The following is a 19,888-nucleotide window of genomic DNA, read 5'->3' as shown; positions in this document are numbered from 1 at the left end:
TGTATTTATTTTAATGGTAATCCAGTGTATAACATTAAAAACCATTGCCTTTTCTGTAGAGATTAACTACAGCAACACTGGGAGACAATGGATTTCTCCTACCCCCTAAGGATTAATGTTGGTTGTCATCTGCCTTTTTTATGTTGATTTTATTTTTGTTTTACACCTTGATGTAACATACAACACAAACTGTTCACCATTGAATATGCTGAGAAGCAGCCACTTCCCTGCGCTGGAGAAGAGCTCCACTCCATTTACATCAACTGGACTGATAATTTCTCCATGACTGGGAAGCCACTTCATAGCATTTCCAATAAGGACCACATGGCGTATGTGAATGGGTTGCAAAACCCCACAGCACTAAGGTGTGTAATTCTCCTATATGTTCTTTGCAGTGGGTTAGTGAGAGGATGCATTGCGTAGGAGAGTTTAGCTGCTCTTCATCTCCACACACTGTTACAGATTACACTATGTAAAACCTGACAGTGATGGAGTGTGTGAATGTTGAATAAGGAACCGGATAGCATCTTCTCCTCTGCGCTTGTCACATTTCTTTTCATTACATCAGGCACTTCGATGTTTGATTCCCTTTGGAGGCAGCTGGTTGGATACTCATCTTACTGCCCAAGCTCAGGGTCCAATCCCCAAGGAAAATAAAAGTGTTGTCATTGTAATACAAGGGGATAGTAGACCCCGCAAACGTCTAAAGACCACATACATTTGCTGCCTTCCACAGTTGGCATCTCCCAAATGGCAACAGAGATATGACTAGTGTGGTGATGGACCGTGGGTTGTCAAGCAGAGGTAATAATAACACAGGGGATGTAGATATATAGGCGATGTGGCCTTGCTGGAGGAAGCCCCAGGTATGGAGGCAAGCTGACCCTTGGTACTGAGGGCAGGGGGTGAAGTCTCTACAGGACTAATAGGAGGATTTCTTAGTTCCTTTTTTGAGTGCCTTATCTGTAACTAAAGTGCATTTTCTCACCCGTTTTGCAGTTTGCACAGCGACGGCCACGTTTTCTCAGTGGGAGCCGAGCACACCAAAAAAAGGAGTAAAAGATGGAATTAATGCAAAGAGATTATTTAATGACCACACATACCCCTGATGAAGGTGCACTGCACCGAGACGTTGGATACTCTTGACTTGTATAGTCATTAAATGATCTCTTTGCATGAATTCCATCTTTTACTCCTTTTTGGTGTGCTTGGCCCCCTCTGCTTGCTATGCTGCTCATTGACTAGGATTTTTTGCCTTTAGCACCCATCCTCTTCAGCGTGTTTTTTATCCAGCCCCCAGGATGTAATGTACAGTAGGGGCATCCCAGGATGTAATGTACAGTAGGGGCATCCCAGGATGTAATGTACAGATGGGGCATTGCAGGATGTAATGTACAGTAGGGGCATCCCAGGATGTAATGTACAGTAGGGGCATCCCAGGATGTAATGTACAGTAGGGGCATCCCAGGATGTAATGTACAGTAGGGGCGTCCCAGGATGTAATGTACAGTAGGGGCATCCCAGGATGTAATGTACAGTAGGGGCATCCCAGGATGTAATGTACAGTAGGGGCGTCCCAGGATGTAATGTACAGTAGGGGCATCCCAGGATGTAATGTACAGTAGGGGCGTCCCAGGACGTAATGTACAGTAGGGGCGTCCCAGGATGTAATGTACAGTAGGGGCATCCCAGGATGTAATGTACAGTAGGGGCGTCCCAGGATGTTATGTACAGTAGGGGCATCCCAGGATGTAATGTACAGTAGTGGCGTCCCAGGACGTAATGTACAGTAGGGGCGTCCCAGGATGTAATGTACAGTAGGGGCGTCCCAGGATGTAATGTACAGTAGGGGCGTCCCAGGATGTAATGTACAGTAGGGGCGTCCCAGGACGTAATGTACAGTAGGGGCATTGCAGGCTGTTTTTTCCCTGATCCCTTCTTCTGTTTCACGTTTTCCCCTGAAGGCTCCTCTTGCCCTTAAGCAGCAGCTGTGACCCATCCTGGCTGTGTGTGCTGTGTGTGGTGTGTGGTGTGTGTGCGGTGTGTGCTGTGTGTGACCCATCCTGGCTGTGTGTGCTGTGTGTGGTGTGTGCTGTGTGTGACCCATCCTGGCTGTGTGTGCTGTGTGTTGTGTGTGTTCTGTGTGCGCGGTGTGTGCTGTGTGTGCAGTGTGTGGTGTGTGTGCAGTGTGTGGTGTGTGTGGTGTGTGTGGTGTGTGTGGTGTGTGTGTGGTGTGTGTGGTGTGTGTGGTGTGTGTGTGGTGTGTGCGGTGTGTGCTGTGTGTGACCCAAATGCTGGGAATGTCCCCACCTTATGCTGAGCTCAGTCTCAGGGACACAAAGTGCACAACTTACTCCAATGCTCCTGGTAAGTTTGCGCAGCTCAGACACACTGCAGCAGCACCTCACGCTGCCCTCCCTTACCTGTCTGTAAATGCAACCCCCCTGTGCATCGCCTGGCTGCCCCTCCTGAGTTACCACTATTATTATCTATACTATAGCATGCAATACCACAAGCATCACTGCTCAATTTAATAGTGTGACAGTGTTGCTATTATTCCCTTATAAAACCATGCTGCTGTAACAGCAGTATATATGCACCCTGCACCCTGCCTATATATAACAGCAGTATATATGCACCCTGCCTATATATAACAGCAGTATATATGCACCCTGCCTATATATAACAGCAGTATATATGCACCCTGCCTGTATATAACAGCAGTATATATGCACCCTGCACCCTGCCTATATATAACAGCAGTATATATGCACCCTGCCTATATATAACAGCAGTATATATGCACCCTGCCTATATATAACAGCAGTGTATATGCACACTGCACCCTGCCATGCAGAATCATACTGCTATAATACTACATGTGACACCCATGTGTTATATACTCCCCCCTGCACCCTGCCATGCAGAATCACCCTGTGCTATAATACTACATGTGACACCCATGTGTTATATACTCCCCCCTGCACCCTGCCATGCAGAATCACCCTGTGCTATAATACTACATGTGACACCCATGTGTTATATACTCCATGCAGAATCACCCTGTGCTATAATACTACATGTGACACCCATGTGTTATATACTCCCCCCTGCAGCCTGCAGATGTCCCGCATTGCATGGGCTCCCTGTGCAGGGTGAGCTGGCAGCGCTGTGATGTGCAGAGGAAAGTCCCCGTCTCTCCCTCTGTAACCTGAGCACCGGGCATTAAATATACATAGTGCGTGTCCTGGCATTGCGCTGCGTCCCCCCTCCCCAATGCGCTAAGTTACTCACCAGGTAAGCGCCCACCGTGCCCTGCGCCAGCATCAGGGCGCACTCAGACACCAGGAAGATCTTGATGTTTAAAAAGCAGGAAGCCTTCTTCTTGCTCCTCTGCGCCTCTTCTCCTGGCGCATCCCCACTCCTGGCGCTGGCGCTCCTGCTTTTCGTACCCGGCATCTTTCCACCCGGTGCCTCCTGCAATACCCAGGGACCCGGATAGCAGACCCCTCTCCTGCCTCCTGGATGATGCGCTGCTGCTCCTGCCTCCCTCTCCTCTCTCCTCCCCCCTCCCTCTCACTGCCTTGTTGCAATCACAGGAGCTTAGAAAGAGCCAGCCCAATCTCCTGCAGCTTTCCCAGAGCTGGGGAAGGGTCCTGCAGCTGGGAGAGGGGGAGAGCTGGGGAAGGGTCCTGCAGCTGGGAGAGGGGCAGAGCTGGGGAAGGGTCCTGCAGCTTTCTCAGAGCTGGGGAAGGGTCCTGCAGCTGGGAGAGGGGGAGAGCTGGGGAAGGGTCCTGCAGCTTTCCCAGAGCTGGGGAAGGGTCCTGCAGCTGGGAGAGGGGGAGAGCTGGGAAATGGTCCTGCAGTTGGGAGAGGGGAGAGCTGAGGAAGGGTCCTGCAGCTGGGAGAGGGAGAGAGCTGGGGAAGGGTCCTGCAGCTGGGAGAGGGGGAGAGCTGGGGAAGGGTCCTGCAGTTTGGAGAGGGGGAGAGCTGGGGAAGGGTCCTGCAGCTGGGAGAGGGGGAGAGCTGGGGAAGGGTCCTGCAGCTGGGAGAGGGGGAGAGCTGGGGAAGGGTCCTGCAGCTGGGAGAGGGGGAGAGCTGGGGAAGGGTCCTGCAGCTGGGAGAGGGGGAGAGCTGGGGAAGGGTCCTGCAGCTGGGAGAGGGGGAGAGCTGGGGAAGGGTCCTGCAGCTGGGAGAGGGGGAGAGGTAATTCTCAGCTTGCCCATAACACAGACACAGTATTCCCAGGCAAATGGCTGCAGGCCCCCCTGCTCTGATCCTGTTACTAGCAGCCACATCTCACAGCTGACCTCTAGTGGATGGGAAGCTTTTCAATGTCTCCTGTTTGGGCCAAGACTCCGAATCCTGTGACAATGAACATTTCAGCTATTATGTTGATACATATTTGACCAGGAAATAAATGACGGTGAGGGTCAGCGCTGGTTTCCCTGTATGTCCTGGGCACAGAGTGATGTGATAACATTATTACAAACATTTAAACATGCTGCACTGTGACAAATGATTTGGGGATCTCGGGATACACGGAGCAGACGTCACTGTCCCCTCGGGTGGGATATAGTGCGCTACGTGGGATATAGTGCGCTACGTGGGATATAGTGCGCTATGGTGGGATATAGTGCGCTATGGTGGGATATAGTGTGCTACGTGGGATATAGTGCGCTATGGTGGGATATAGTGCGCTACGTGGGATATAGTGCGCTATGGTGGGATATAGTGCGCTATGGTGGGATATAGTGCGCTACGTGGGATATAGTGCGCTATGGTGGGATATAGTGCGCTATGATGGGATATGGTGCGCTAAGGTGGGATATAGTGCGCTATGGTGGGATATAGTGCGCTATGGTGGGATATAGTGCGCTATGGTGGGATATAGTGCGCTATGGTGGGATATAGTGCGCTACGGTGGGATATAGTGCGCTACGGCGGGATATAGTGCGCTATGGTGGGATATAGTGCGCTATGGTGGGATATAGTGCGCTATGGTGGGATATAGTGCGCTATGGTGGGATATAGTGCGCTATGGGGGGATATAGTGCGCTATGGTGGGATATAGTGCTCTATGGGGGGATATAGTGCGCTACGGTGGGATATAGTGCGCTATGGTGGGATATGGTGCGCTATGGTGGGATATGGTGTGCTAAGGTGGGATATAGTGCGCTATGGTGGGATATGGTGCGCTAAAGTGGGATATGGTGTGCTATGGTGGGATATAGTGTGATACGGTGGGATATAGTGCGCTACGTGGGATATAGTGTGCTATGGTGGGATATAGTGCGCTATGGTGGGATAGGGTGCGCTAAGGTGGGATATGGTGTGCTATGGTGGGATATAGTGTGCTACGGTGGGATATAGTGTGCTATGGTGGGATATAGTGTGCTATGGTGGGATATAGTGTGCTATGTTGGGATATAGTGCGCTATGGTGGGATAGGGTGCGCTAAGGTGGGATATGGTGTGCTATGGTGGGATATAGTGCGCTATGGTGGGATATAGTGCGCTATGGTGGGATATAGTGCGCTATGGTGGGATATAGTGCGCTATGGTGGGATATAGTGCGCTACGGTGGGATATAGTGCGCTACGGCGGGATATAGTGTGCTATGGCGGGATATAGTGCGCTATGGTGGGATATAGTGCGCTATGGTGGGATATAGTGCGCTATGGTGGGATATAGTGCGCTATGGTGGGATATAGTGCGCTATGGTGGGATATAGTGCGCTACGGTGGGATATAGTGCGCTACGGTGGGATATAGTGCGCTATGGTGGGATATAGTGCGCTATGGTGGGATATAGTGCGCTATGGTGGGATATAGTGCGCTATGGGGGGATATAGTGCGCTATGGTGGGATATGGTGCTCTATGGGGGGATATAGTGCGCTACGGTGGGATATAGTGCGCTATGGTGGGATATGGTGCGCTATGGTGGGATATGGTGCGCTAAGGTGGGATATAGTGCGCTATGGTGGGATAGGGTGCGCTAAAGTGGGATATGGTGTGCTATGGTGGGATATGGTGCGCTAAGGTGGGATATAGTGCGCTATGGTGGGATATGGTGCGCTAAAGTGGGATATGGTGTGCTATGGTGGGATATAGTGTGATACGGTGGGATATAGTGTGCTACGTGGGATATAGTGTGCTATGGTGGGATATAGTGCGCTATGGTGGGATAGGGTGCGCTAAGGTGGGATATGGTGTGCTATGGTGGGATATAGTGTGCTACGGTGGGATATAGTGTGCTATGGTGGGATATAGTGTGCTATGGTGGGATATAGTGTGCTATGGTGGGATATGGTGCGCTACGATGGGATATGGTGCGCTATGGTGGGATATAGTGTACTACGGTGGGATATTAGGGGGGATATTCTGCGCTTTGGCCAGTTGGAGGGCTAGATATATTGCAGAACGTGATACATTATAAGATGATCATTCTTCCTAGCTGACATTGTTATGTACACACTTTAATTCCTCCCTTCTCTTCTTCATGTGCACTTGTGGAGATATACATATGATGAAGAGACCTGAGAGGTCCTGAATGCTATGTACGGTATCATTTCATCTACGAAGAACTATTATGTTGGTCTATTCAAAGGTATCAACATGCAATTAATCTGCATTTTAGCACCAATATAACTGTAATTATTGGAAGGCTCCTGTTCCATCCACATAATAGAAACATATATATTTGACTGCTGTTATATACTGTACTATGTTCACTTTGAGTGGGATGTAATGAATCTAAAGCTGAATTACTTAACAATAAAACCTGCACTCATATGTTTAACAAAACAGACACACACAAAAAGCACTGAACATCTAGCAACTAAACTTCGTTACATTAGGGCAAATAACCTAAACGTGCTTAAAACAGCAAGGGACGTTATTTGCCAAGTTAAAATGGTATCCACAAAGCTAATTGTATGTAAAATGAAAGTCCATACGACATCTTATAACATAGGCTCAATGTCACGTTATTGTAGCAAAACATTGCATTATCTTCCATTAATGTGACGTTACGTATGTCGTGACGATACGTATGTCGTGGCGTTACTCCGATTCGGACTCCAAAATAGGTATTTTGCAGGAGTGGAAAGAGAGAGATGGAAATAATGCGATTTTTATTATAATACATATATATTTTTTTGTTTCAAAATTTTTTTTTTTTTTTTATAACTTAAATTTTATTGAATCAAGACAGCATAAAATACATTACAGAATACTTTTGTCTTGTATGCAAACAATATTTTAACAATTATATAAGTAACAACGAGGTCCTGCTGTGCTTCGGGACCCGGTCTTCCGGGTACTTTGGTGTGGACTATATAGTCCAAGCCGACTCTACTTAAATGGACAAACAGACACATATAACTCAACTTAAAAGGGGAGACAATACATACTCACAGAAAAAAAAAAAAAAAAAAAAAAAAAAAATTGAGGCGGGATGGGGAGGGGAGGGGAGAGGGGTAGGTTGGGGGTGAGGTAGGGGGAGTGCATTGGTAGTATGTGCGGCACGTGGCTCCGTGCTAAGCATCGCAGATGTTTGCAAGCTGAGTCGTCTCTCTTATTACTTATGTTATAATGTTGCTATAAGGGGTCCTGGGTGAATAGAATACTTCCTGTAAGCCCCTCCCAAGGAGAACGCACCTACTGTTATCAGAGCCATATTGAGGACCTCTCAATCCCCGGGATATCTGTCTGTGCCAGCCAAGGCGTCCAGACTTTTAGAAAATTGTCACCAGTATCGTTAACTAAACTCGTTAATTTTTCCATCTGGCAAATGAACCAAATTCAATTCCGAATCTTTGGGATGGTTGGAATATCAGATTGTTTCCATAATGCTGCGATCTCGCACCGCGTTGCAATTGCGAAATGGGCAATTAGTTTGTTATTTGTTTTGGAAAGGCCCGTCAATGGCCTGTTCAGTAGGAACAACCACGGGTCTGGGGGAATGGTGAGATCGAACAGTCTCTGTATCCAATGTCTAATCGCTTCCCACAGTGGAGAGATCCGTGGACAAGACCACAGCATATGTAACAGGTCGGCTGTTCCTCCGCACTGGCGGGGGCACAGGGGAGAGGAACCCGGCACAAACCTTGATAATTTCAGTGGGGTGAGGTACCATCGCATTAGGACTTTATATGCGTTCTCCTTGAGCGTGGTGCATATGGAGCTCTTCGCTGTGGCCATATATATGGCGCTCCATTCTTCATCTTCTAAGTTTTCTCCCAGATCTGTTTCCCATTGAGAACGGAATGAGGGTATCTGCTGCTCATGTTCACCAGAACTGATCACTTCTCCGTATAGCTGAGATGTAAGTCCCTTCGTGTCGGTCTCAGCCAGACAGAGCTTTTCGAAAGATGTTAATAGGGGGTATGGGGCAAGTTTGTTATAAAATGCCCTGATCTGGAGGTATCTAAAGAATTCTGAGTGAGGGATCTCTTTTTCTTCCCTGATATGGTCGAATGTTTTGATTTTTCTGTCGTGACCCTCCAGATCTCTAATCCGATTGTAGCCCCTCTGTCTCCAGATTGAGATATTACTGACTGATAGACCTGGAGCGAAATCAGGGTTATTCCAAATGGGTGTTGCCATAGAATGTTTTGTCGTAAGGGAATACCGAAATTTCGTAGACTCCCAAATTGACACTGAGTTGGTCATCGAGGAGAGCGGCATGGCGGTAAATTTTCGCGCCGTTTTAGGTAACCAAATTAAGCTGCTCAGTTCCAGAGGTGCACATGCAGCATTTTCTAATTCCACCCATCTCTTTAACTTTGGGTTAGAATGCCATTGTACAATCTGACTTAATTGTGCCGCCTTGTAATATGATACCAGGCAGGGTACAGCCAGGCCGCCCGCCGCCACAGATCGTTTCATATTTAATTTACTTACTCTTGGTTTTTTACCTCCCCAGATGAATTTGGATATTTCAGATTGAAGTGAGTGCAAGTCCCTCCAACTGAGTGGCACTGGGAGAGTTTGGAAGAGGTATAATAAACGGGGGAGTAAATTCATTTTGACACTATGGATACGTCCAATCCAGGATATCCTTTTGGATGTCCACTTCCGTAAATCAGATTTTAAGGTCCGAATCAGGTTGGGGTAATTTGCATTGTACACGTCTTTTACAGTTTTGGTGATGTGGACACCCAGGTATTTTATGTGGTTTTGTTGCCAATTAAATTTGAAATTTAATTTTAGTAATTTCTCCATGTGTCTAGGGAGGTTGATGTTGAGGGCTTCCGATTTGGATTGATTGATTTTGAAGCCGGAGACCTTAGAAAATCGATCTAGTAGGTCGAAGAGGTTTGGTAGGGATGTAAGGGGTTTTGTGATAATCAAGAGGATGTCATCCGCATACAGGGCCGCTTTATGGGTCTGGGAGTATGCGTTTAACCCTGAGATGTCTGGGTTTCCTCTGATTTGTGCCGCCAGTGGTTCGATACATAGGGCAAATAAAAGCGGGGATAATGGGCAGCCCTGTCTCGTGCCACTCTTTATTTGGAATGGCAGAGAGGGGTAGCCTTGGTGTATGACCCTGGCGGTGGGGTCAGAGTACAGCGATAGAATCGCCTCACTCACCCGATCTCCAAAGCCAAATGTCGCAAGCGTCTCTTTTAGATATGGCCAGTCTATCCTATCGAAAGCTTTTTCTGCATCCAGACTTAACAACATGCTTTGAGTTGCCTTACTATTTGCCAAATCCAACAGATCAATAAATCGTCGTGTATTATCCGCTGCTTGCCGGCCCTTGATAAATCCGACTTGATCTGGGTGTATAAGTCTGGGTAGGATGAGACTAAGTCTATTGGCCAATAATTTAGCGTATAATTTAACATCAGTGTTAATTAATGATATAGGCCGGTAACTTTTGCAGTCTAGCGGGTCTTTCCCAGTTTTATGAATTAGTGATATTGACGCCTTTAACATCTCCTTGGGGATGGGGGCTCCCGCTAAAATAGCGTTAAACATGCGGAGCAACCTTGGGGCGAGCAGCTTTATAAATTTCTTATAGTAAAGCCCTGAGAATCCATCAGGCCCAGGGGCCTTTGATGGCTTCAGTTCTTTAATGGCCTGAGATAGTTCTTCCATAGTGAAGTCAGCATTCAGAACTGCTCTATCAGTGTCCGTCAATCTCCCTAGTTCCGAGCTGGCTAAGAAATCTCTTAGGGCACCGCTCGTTGTAGAGTTATGTGCCACTTTTTCACCGTTATACAGTGTTTCATAGAAGGAGCCGAATTCGTTTACAATTTTCTGAGGATTAGACGTGGGGATACCAGATTTTAAGCGTATAGCTTGGATGTTATACTTAGCTTGCCTGTCCTTTAGCATGCGGGCCAGCATTGTATCCGGCCTGTTCGCTTTCTCGTAAAATTTTCTCTTTGACCAACTCAGTGAATTGTCAGCTCTGGAAGCTAGTAGCATGTTAAGTTCAATTTTGACATCTTTTACCTCTTGTAAGGTTTTGGGGTCTAAATTCCTTTTATGGTTAGAGGAGAAAGTCTGTAATTTGTTTTGGAGATTGATAATTTTGGACTCTCTTTCTCTCTTTCGTCTGGCTGTGATATTTATTAACGTGCCGCGTAACGTTGCTTTATGGGCTTCCCATAGGACAAGCTGTGAGTCAACAGAGCCCGTATTGATATTGAAGAATTGGTCAATCTCGTTGCCAATAATATCACATATTTCCGGTATTTTTAAGATTGATTCATTAAGTTTCCAGTTCGTCCCAGGTCTATCAGTTCGGATATTATTGCACCTTAGCTCTATTGGTGCATGGTCTGACCATGAAATATCATGGATCCCTGCTCGGGTAACCTCAGGAACCAGTTGACAGGACACAAAAAAGTAATCAATTCTGCTGTACGAGCCGTGTGGGTGAGAGAAGAAAGTGTAATCCCTGTCCGCCGGATGTAGTTCCCTCCATATATCTGACAATTGGTTGGTCTTGAGGCCCCGGCGCAAAGATACACCCGCTCCTTTGTTGTACTGACCTACGACCCCTGACCTATCCATGTGCGGTTGCATGACTATGTTAAAGTCACCCGCGAGTACGACGCTCCCTTGGGCTACTGAGTTTAGGGTTCTGAAAAACTTATCGAAAAAGATCGTGTTCTTCTCGCTGGGAGCGTATAAGCAGGCCAACGTGATTGTCTGCCCCCTAATTGTTCCTACAACAATGATGTATCTACCATCCGTATCACGTTTAGTTAACTGCACCTCGAACGGAATGCTGTTCCGGAATAGTATAGCTACCCCCCGTTTTTTGACTGCTGCTGCTGATGTGAAAACCTGGGTGAAATCTTTGTCAAGATATTTAGGGGCACTTGATTTACTAAAGTGTGTCTCCTGTAGAAAAAGGATTTCAGCATGTTTCCTTTTATAGTCTGTAAAGGCCAACTTCCGTTTGGTTGGGTTGTTAAAGCCCTGTACGTTATGGGAAATAAGTATCAACGCCATTTATTAAAGTGTGTGTGTGATAGCTTCGTGAAATCTTTGGACTCACCCAAGAATCCATCCCTGGAGCATGTCCGGTCTGTAGTGCTGAGACGCATCTGTACCATCTGTTGTGTGTTTTGACGGTGTGGACGATGTTCCCCTGAGAGGTGAAGGGAGGGAGAGGTGGGAGGGTGAGAGGTGGGAGGGGGAGGGGGGGGAAGGGAGGGTGGGAAGGCGGGGGATGGGGGACCACATGCAGGTAAGAACATTAGGGAGGAAACAAAAAATAACATGCATATATAACGACAATATTGCAGAGACATCAAATAATAAAAAAACAAGAATCCACCTCGGGAGCCCCCGAGTGTGTCTCTTGCGCCCATGGGGTTGGTCTCCTGGTCCAGTCTTATAGAGGGATCTCTCCGTCTTGCTGGGACCCGACCTCCCTGGGACTTGTGTGCGATCCCTCTTTCTCAGGGATCGAAAGTGGAAATGCATGCACGCCAATACGGGGGATCCCGCCGGCGTGTTTTTCATAATCAGCTACTATATGTAACTCCGTTAAACTCTTCAACGATGGAAACTGGAACAGAAACTGCATATCAATAAACACCTCCAAACATAACGAAAAACTTTGCCCTGTGTCTAACCTTCTGTCACCCTCCCTGAACCACGTTACCAATTTGGAGCTCATCTACTTAGTTCCTTGGAGAATGTTAACTCATATACCTCCAGTCTGAGAAGATCATGTCCACAGCAGCCCTTTTCTTCTGGGTAACTCTACCATGTATGAGGATATCTACACTGATGAACAGATGTACCCTGCCCTCCGTGAATCCGAGCCTAACATATCAAGTGATTAATCCTCGTCAGTCTGACTATACCCTCCAAGGAGCCTATCCCCTCTTAGATTGTGAGTTGCATGTCTTCTAGTAGCCCTATGCAGAGATCCCTCTGTGCATGTGCCACAGACGTAGCGGAAATAACCTGTCTCCCTGCCCACTTATGCCTGCGCTATCTATATACCTCCGGAGGCTACGTTGTTCAGCATCTTAGCGGCTCCTGTACTCATCACTAAGGTATCTCAGGTCAGGAGTCTAGCTTCCCAGATAGCGCTTTATAGGGAGAGATAGGCTTTAGTCTCTCTAGACCGTGGTCGAGGGACTTAAGTAAATTTTTATTTTATTTTTAAACCTTATATTATGAATCCTGTGGTGGGATTGGCTTGTTTTTTGTTTACCCAACCAATCGCCCCTCTTCTTCCTCCCCCCCTTCTTCTTCTCCTTCCTCCCCTCACCTCCTCTTTCTTCCACCTCTTCTCCCTCCCCCCTCACTCCACCTCTTCCTCCCATCTCTCTCTCTTCCTCTCTCCCACCCCCCTTCTTCTCCTCCATCCCCCTCTCCTCCTTCCTCCCCCACCCCCCTTTCCCTTAGATCCTTTTTATTGTGTGTACATCTGCATCCCCTCTCCTCCTTCCTCCCCCATCCCCCTCTCCTCCTTTTCCCCCTCCCCCCTCCTCCTCCCCCCCACTCCCCCTCCTCCTCCCCCCCACTCCCCCTCCTCCTCCCCCCCCCCTCCCCCCTCCCTCCCTCCCTTAGATCCTTTTTATTGTTTGAATGTTTTATATGCGTGTATATGAATACTGTATGTGTATATGGAAGACCACAGTTCTGGGGCACAGGCACAGGCGGAGGCTGCTATGCACACTTCTCTGCAGCGCGCCTAGAGCTCCTCTATGCCTGCGTCCCCGTCAGCCTCCTCATTCAGTGTGGCTGCGCTCCTCGGCCGCCATCTTGGTGAGGGCAGCAAGCCCCTCCGCTTCCTCTCTCTTCTGCGCAGGCGCCGGGATCCCGCGTGTGGCAGCGCTCCTCGGCGGCCATCTTGGTAGGGGCAGTAAGCGCCCCCGCCTCCTCCCTCTTCTGCGCAGGCGCCGGAGGTCCCGTTCGTGGCAGCACTCCTCGGCGGCCATCTTGGAGAAGGCAGCAGGCGCCTGGAGACTTCCTCCCTCTACTGCGCAGGCGCCCGGTATCCAGCTCTCGCGGGAAGACGGTGCGGGGTGATGACGTCACTGGACAAGCCCGCGAAGATCAGTGAAGCTCCCGCGCGCCTCGGGGAAGGAGCAAGGGAAGAAGCAGGGGAAGATGGCTGCCGGCAAAAAGTGTGAGTAGGACCTGCTGCTTTGTCGGGCGCTGATTCCCCTCTCTAGGGACTGGTGAGGGCTACGGGAGGGGTCCCAAACGGTCCCGAGGGCATGAGGGGCAGTGTTGGGGTTGGACCATACCGTAGATTCTGGCGGTTGTGGCTAGTGGAGGGTCATTCATGCAGGGCTCAGTGTATCCGTCGTGGGTTAGCTCATGGCTGCGCGGGGGCGCCATCTTTAGCCGCCGCATGGCGAGGGGAGCTCTGAGTTGATCCTAGGACCCTCCTAAGGAATCCCTCAGTGTCTTCCATATTTTTGAGGATATGTGTCACTCCGTTTTTAAAGACCATGAGGGCACATGGGAACAGCCAGCGATATCTAATCTCTTGATCTCTTAGCGTTCTGGTTACTGGGGTCATTGCTCTCCTTTTTGCTAGTGTGGCAGGTGACAGATCCTGATACACTTGGAATTTTATTTTCTCAAACTCCACTACCTTCAGTTCCCTTGCTATTCGGCAAGTTTTTTCTTTGGTGCGGTAACAGTGGAATCTAAGCACCACATCCCTTGGGGGGTCTCCTTGCTGAGGTCGTCCCCTCAGCGCCCGGTGGCATCTGTCAAGCACTAGGTCTCTGGCAGCCATGTCTGGAAATATATGTTCCAGCCACCTCGAAGTAAATTCCTCTGGGTCAGTTATAGTTTCTGGGACCCCTCTCAGCCGAATGTTACAGCGCCGGTCGCGGTTCTCTGCGTCCTCAATTTTATCCTCTAGGGAAGTGACCTGTGCCTTTAAGGCGGATATTTGAGCCTGTGTTTCTGCTGTGGATGTAGCTGTCTCATCTGCCCTGAGTTCCAAAGCGGCCGTACGCTCCCCTATTGCGTCCACATCCTTCCGAAGTGCCCAAAGCTCAGACTTAAAGAATTGTTGCATATTGGTGCAAAACTCCTTCATGTCTTTACGTCTCATTATATCCATATCGTCTGGTTCTTCAGGTGCGGAGTCCAATTCTGGGTCTGCTGATGCTGTCTGCACTGGAGATTCAGGTACGTCAGCCCTGGCAGCCCCTTTGCTCTTAAAATAAGTAGACACCGGCTGTGTTTTTTTTCTTAAAGTCTTAGTTGATGCCATGTCTGTATATTTAGACACGTTCTGCAGATACTGGATTATGCAGATGCTGTGTTTTTGCTGGAGTTAGATCGATTTGAAACGCCGGAGGGGATGGAGCTCACACTCTAAGCTGCCATTCACCTCCTTGTCGTGCACGCCTCTCTCAAAATTTTTATTGGTTTTCACAGGGGTATACAGTGTTAGGATATAGCAGTGTATCATAAGGGTATCTGTACAGCATTTCTTCTATACCCGGGACCGGGTATTTTCAAAAGGACAATATTATGAGTATTGATAACATTTCAAGACATTTCTTAACCCTTAAACCCTTAGACGACGTTTCTTTATCTATCATATTCTCCTCATTTTCCCTGTAATTAATGGAGAAAGGTTAGAGAGAGAAAATAATAGAGAGAAGGGGGAGAGAGAGAAGGGGGAGAGAGGGGAGGGGGAAGGAGGGAGGTGTGGGGGGGGGGGGGTAGGGGATACTCGCGGGCCAAGGTAGGTCGGGGAGAGGGGGAAGGGGTTTAGTCCCTCTCCCCAGCCCTCCCCCCCTCGCCCCCCCCCCCTACCAGACCGCTAGCCATCTACGTTTTGGGGATCAGTTCTTTATTTGTAATTTATTCCTAATATTTAGTTCTGAGGCCAGGCCTCCCATATCATATAGAATTGTTCTGTTTTCTGATTTAGTTTTGCTGATAGTTGCTCTATAAGCGTAACCTCGTTTACTCTCCTAACAACCGTGCACTTACAATACATATATATTTAAATCATACTGAACTTTGGATTTACAACCATCCAGATACTATAAAAGCCCTATTTCTGGATGGGATCATGGGAGCAACGCCAGTTTAGCTATGACTTAAATAGCATAACGCAAACTCCTCTTCTTAACTTTAGTTGATTAGCTATGTGATGATAGCACTTAGTCGAATATCATTTGCATCTCATTATCACTATCGTCCATTATAGTTAACGATATACTTGTAATGTAACAGTGACCTAAGTTAACGTTATGTTGAATACCCTAATAGAGATTAGTGAATCTGGGATGTAGAATCTGCAGGGATCATTTCACATCATGCTGATTCATTGACTAGAAATTCTGCTATCAGCCTGCTATGCTTTAAATGCCTAGCTCAGGCCTGCAGGGTTCCGCTAGAATATGTCATCATAACTAAACACGTTGGTTACAAAAAAAAAAGCATTAATCCTGTCACGGGAGACCAATGCTTTTAACACAAAAATACCCGGATCCTTTGATTGAGCAAAACGGGAGATAAAATACATTGTAATTTATTCACACAATGAACATACACAGCTTAATTTACAAAATAATACGAAAATATACTTAGTTACGATGTTAACTCTGGTTACAGGAAAGATCTTAGATGGAATCTCAGGTGAATCTTTTTACAGCATGTTCAATCTACCTCCTGACTGGCTGCACGGACTTTTAAAACCGCACAAGTCCTATCTTTACACTGTGCAACCAATCGCGGCGTGGGAACAAAACATCCCACCTATTAGCAAGGTTCGCACATACTTCAGGGAGCTTGGAAGAGGCTTCAAGGTATGAAAAAATGAGTCAAAGACATCAATAGAAAACTAACAGTAATGTATTGAAACAATAAATGTATAACATAAGCCAACCCTATTATAGGCCAGGAGAGAGCCTAACATGAAAAAAGAGGGCTACACAAAACATCACAAGTCTGGAGAGGGAGGGAGATGGGGAACAAAACATGGGGAATAACAACCATAGGGGAAAAAGAAAAGGCAGTAGACAAAAAAGAGAAAAACACGGGTGACGTATAACATACGGTAACGTAAAGGTGATATATTATAGGGGGGCAAAGACCGTTTCGGGGACAAAGATTCCCCTTCCTCAGGCCCATTCCCACAAACTAAAATAGTCTGTGGTACTTACCTTTATAATATCCCTCCACCTAAACATCCCTCAAAAAATCAGCAAGAAGACAGAAGTCAAATAATACATGCTGTAATCTATAGTCAACTAACCCTGGTGTACTGTCAACTACCAGGATTAATATCTCCAAGTAAAGCACACAAATATGTAAACCTTACAAATGAGGTCCCCTAAACAGGCATAAATGAATTAATCTGCATGTAAATCCTCAATCTCAGGAAAATGCAAATCTACACAGTACAAGCTACAAATGAGCAGACATTAGTGTCCTCATGGCTTTTGTTATACATTTATTGTTTCAATACATTACTGTTAGTTTTCTATTGATGTATTTGACTCATTTTTTCATTTTTTGAGTGCTGGGAACCATCATATCTATTTAGTTATTACTCTGAGGGGGCCAGGGGTCCTTCTCTGGTTCCGCGCACCTGATCATCTATTTATCTACTGATATACTTTATCTCTAGTGGAGTGTTGCTTAAACGCACATACTTTTTGTAGACTTCAAGGTATGCTGCGAGCATGTGCGAACTTCGCCCTTAAGCCGCTTAGCATACTTAGCCAAGCCCACCTCGATGGTGGCAGGTTGTCTGCCTTTGCCCTGACACCTGGACATATGTCAGGGACAACTATTTACCTCTCTCCCTCCCCACTCAACACTTGACAGTGTCAGTTTCTTTGAACTACCAAACACAGGGGAATCGAATCAGCAGGGTGGCTTTAGAAACCTGAGTCTAATTATGCATTGCTTACTCACTGGGATTTCCTGCCATGCATTTTAAAGCCTAGTACTCACACTTTAAGTGTTAGCTCCTGTTCTGGCCTGAATGAAAAATCCCCTTATATCTATAATGTTAAAACAGTTAAACTGGGGTAACTTTAATTCATCAATTTTTATAAGGCTTTATAAAATTGCGTGATAACCTTTTTAATGGTTTCACCCCAGCAGCGCTCACCTCAAACACTCAGCGCTCTAGGACGTTCCCAGCCAAAGTTACCTCACTGCTTATGCGCTACGCAAAAGGCTGCTGGTTTAAACCTTTTTCCTTTCTTGCGGTTAACAGTGAAACACTATTGCAATGCGCACACACGATACATAACTGATACAATGTAACTCAGCATAATGATGCGGTTCTCTTATGCTTAGCGGGACACACACAGACAATTCTAACACATTTACAGGCTTGCAGCCAGCAGTGGGCTGCAGAGCTGACACTTCACATTTACCCCATATGACTGAGGGGAACTCTGTTACATGACATATACATGTGGTCCCCTTATACCTAGCGGGGCACATACAGACCGTTCTAACACAATTACAGGGTTGCAGCCATTAGTGCGCTGCAGAGCTGACACTTTACATTTACCCACGATGACTCAGGGGAACCCTGTTACATGGCTGATACAGCTCAGACATAGCATTACTCTCACCCCCTTATCCCTGTGGGGAGAGACACAGGCATTTTGAATACATTTGCAGTATTACCCCCCTTGTTGGGTTGCAGGGCTGTGTGAGAGGAGTGGCTTGGGAGGTAGGGAACAGTGCAGGTAAAATAATACATTTGTTAAGTGGTACTGCTTAACGGAGCAGTTCCTCCTACTGTTTATTTTAAACCCAATTTTCTGTACAGGGTGGGAATTGGGGGTCCCCCAACCAATCACCACTATTGTCAGCTCCAGGTGACCCCTTAGTTCGGAGGTTAGTTACTGGTAAAGTTACCAGGTTTATATCTCCCTTGGGGGGGGGAACAAAATGGCTGCCAAATTACTGGCTGCAGCATCATCGGTTGAGGCTTCCTATTGGACGGCCATTTAAATCCCCTTTAAAACCCAGGAATAATACCTGTAACTTCACCTGTATTTATCTCTGGAGCCGGGAGGCCCCTGGAGCTGAAACTAGTGCGGTTCCTCTCCTGTAAAAGTGGAGGTTAGTTAGGGAGGATTACTTCTTTAAAGACCCATCCTTGTGACCTGCAAATAACTGTATCTTGCTGCGGTCTAGGATATTTGGTCGCAACCCTTGCGCTGAGACCAAATGACCACCGGCGCTTGACCGCGACTCACCCTACCGCCAGGACACTCCACTGCCGGCTGCTTCGCCGCTAAGATAAATGACTAACCAGGTAAGTGACTAACTTACCCTAAAATCCCTTAATGTTAACCCCTAATACTAACGCTACCCCTTACCCTAGAAACCTTAACCCCTTACCTTAAAGCCCCTTACTCTAACCACTAGAACACCAACAGTTAACGCCCTACCCTAAAAATAAAACTAACCCCTTACCCTAAACCTACCTTCTCGTCGAAGCGTCCGGAGGCAGAGCGGCTGCGGTTCTCCCTGCGGCTAAACGCCAGTGTGGAGTTGGTTGCGGCTGGATGTCCACAACCAACGGTCCCACTCCAATCTTGCTGTGCCTAGGGCTGCAATAGCCGATTGTCGGCAATTTATGGTAATGATTCACTGTGCCCCTACTTATTGTTCTACCTTATTCAGGAGACAGTGCTAGCCATTTGTGGGCTCTGATTTTTACATTGCATTACTTAGTTCTCCAGTCAATTTTGTCCTTGGTTGATGTCTGTAAAGCCTGCAGAGAAATAACACTAAATGGTATTTTAAACCACACTTTGCATTTGGCTAATGATGCAATTGTTACCTGCAGGTCAGATCTCACCGCGGCTGCATCTCCAATAGAGCTTCTTGCCACAAGCAGAGTGTTTAGCACCGCTCTGCCCAGGCCCGACCTCTGTCACATTACATAAGTCACACTCATTTCAAGACAGACTCATTGATTGAAGAATATAACAAGAAAATAGTCTCCATATTTGGAAAGCACTCTCAAAAAGCAAGTATCCTGAGTAGTAATTAACGAGGCCTAAGAAATTAAACAGGAATTCTACTTAAAAGAAGTCTGAATATTAACATGTTATGTTATTTAGCAGTGTTCATTCGACCCCGTGTTTTGGTTTTGCTTATACATTTATACATTCTTTCCAGATATAGCTTTATGTTCTGGTTTTGAGTAAAGTACCTTGGTTTTGGGTTACTGGCAGAATGAAAAATAAATAAGTAAATAAATATAAATATATATACTATATAAATATATATGTATATTGTCCAATAATGTATATTGCAGTGCAAAACAGACTGATTACTGTTCAACAGCTGCCAATCACCCTTCCCCGCGCGCCTGACAAAGAGGCGCGGAGTGCATGAAAACTAGATTCTAATGACTGCTAATGCCGGTGACCAGATGACCG

At 47.0% G+C, this 19,888-nt stretch overlaps 1 protein-coding gene and 1 long non-coding RNA gene across 2 annotated transcripts in view; one reads left to right on the top strand and one right to left on the bottom strand.

Moving 5' to 3' along the window:
* The window catches only part of SLCO3A1 (solute carrier organic anion transporter family member 3A1), a 120,553-nt gene extending 116,279 nt beyond the window's left edge, over positions 1 to 4,274 (bottom strand). Inside the window, exon 1 of the mRNA XM_075575239.1 lies at positions 3,295 to 4,274. Within this exon, the coding sequence (XP_075431354.1) occupies positions 3,295 to 3,459 (165 nt within the window). The 5' untranslated portion in view covers positions 3,460 to 4,274. The remainder of the gene's footprint in view (positions 1 to 3,294) is intronic.
* Positions 4,161 to 19,888, top strand: part of LOC142468744 (uncharacterized) — a 142,178-nt gene continuing 126,450 nt past the window's right edge. Inside the window, exons 1-2 of the long non-coding RNA XR_012788863.1 lie at positions 4,161 to 4,450; positions 18,633 to 18,753. This is a non-coding gene — a long non-coding RNA (uncharacterized LOC142468744). The remainder of the gene's footprint in view (positions 4,451 to 18,632; positions 18,754 to 19,888) is intronic.

This window comes from Ascaphus truei, chromosome 18 (genome assembly GCF_040206685.1).
Source record: "Ascaphus truei isolate aAscTru1 chromosome 18, aAscTru1.hap1, whole genome shotgun sequence".
NCBI lineage: Eukaryota > Metazoa > Chordata > Amphibia > Anura > Ascaphidae > Ascaphus > Ascaphus truei.
The sequence above is the reverse complement of the archived record's forward strand: the minus strand, read 5'-3'. Positions and strand labels throughout refer to the sequence as shown.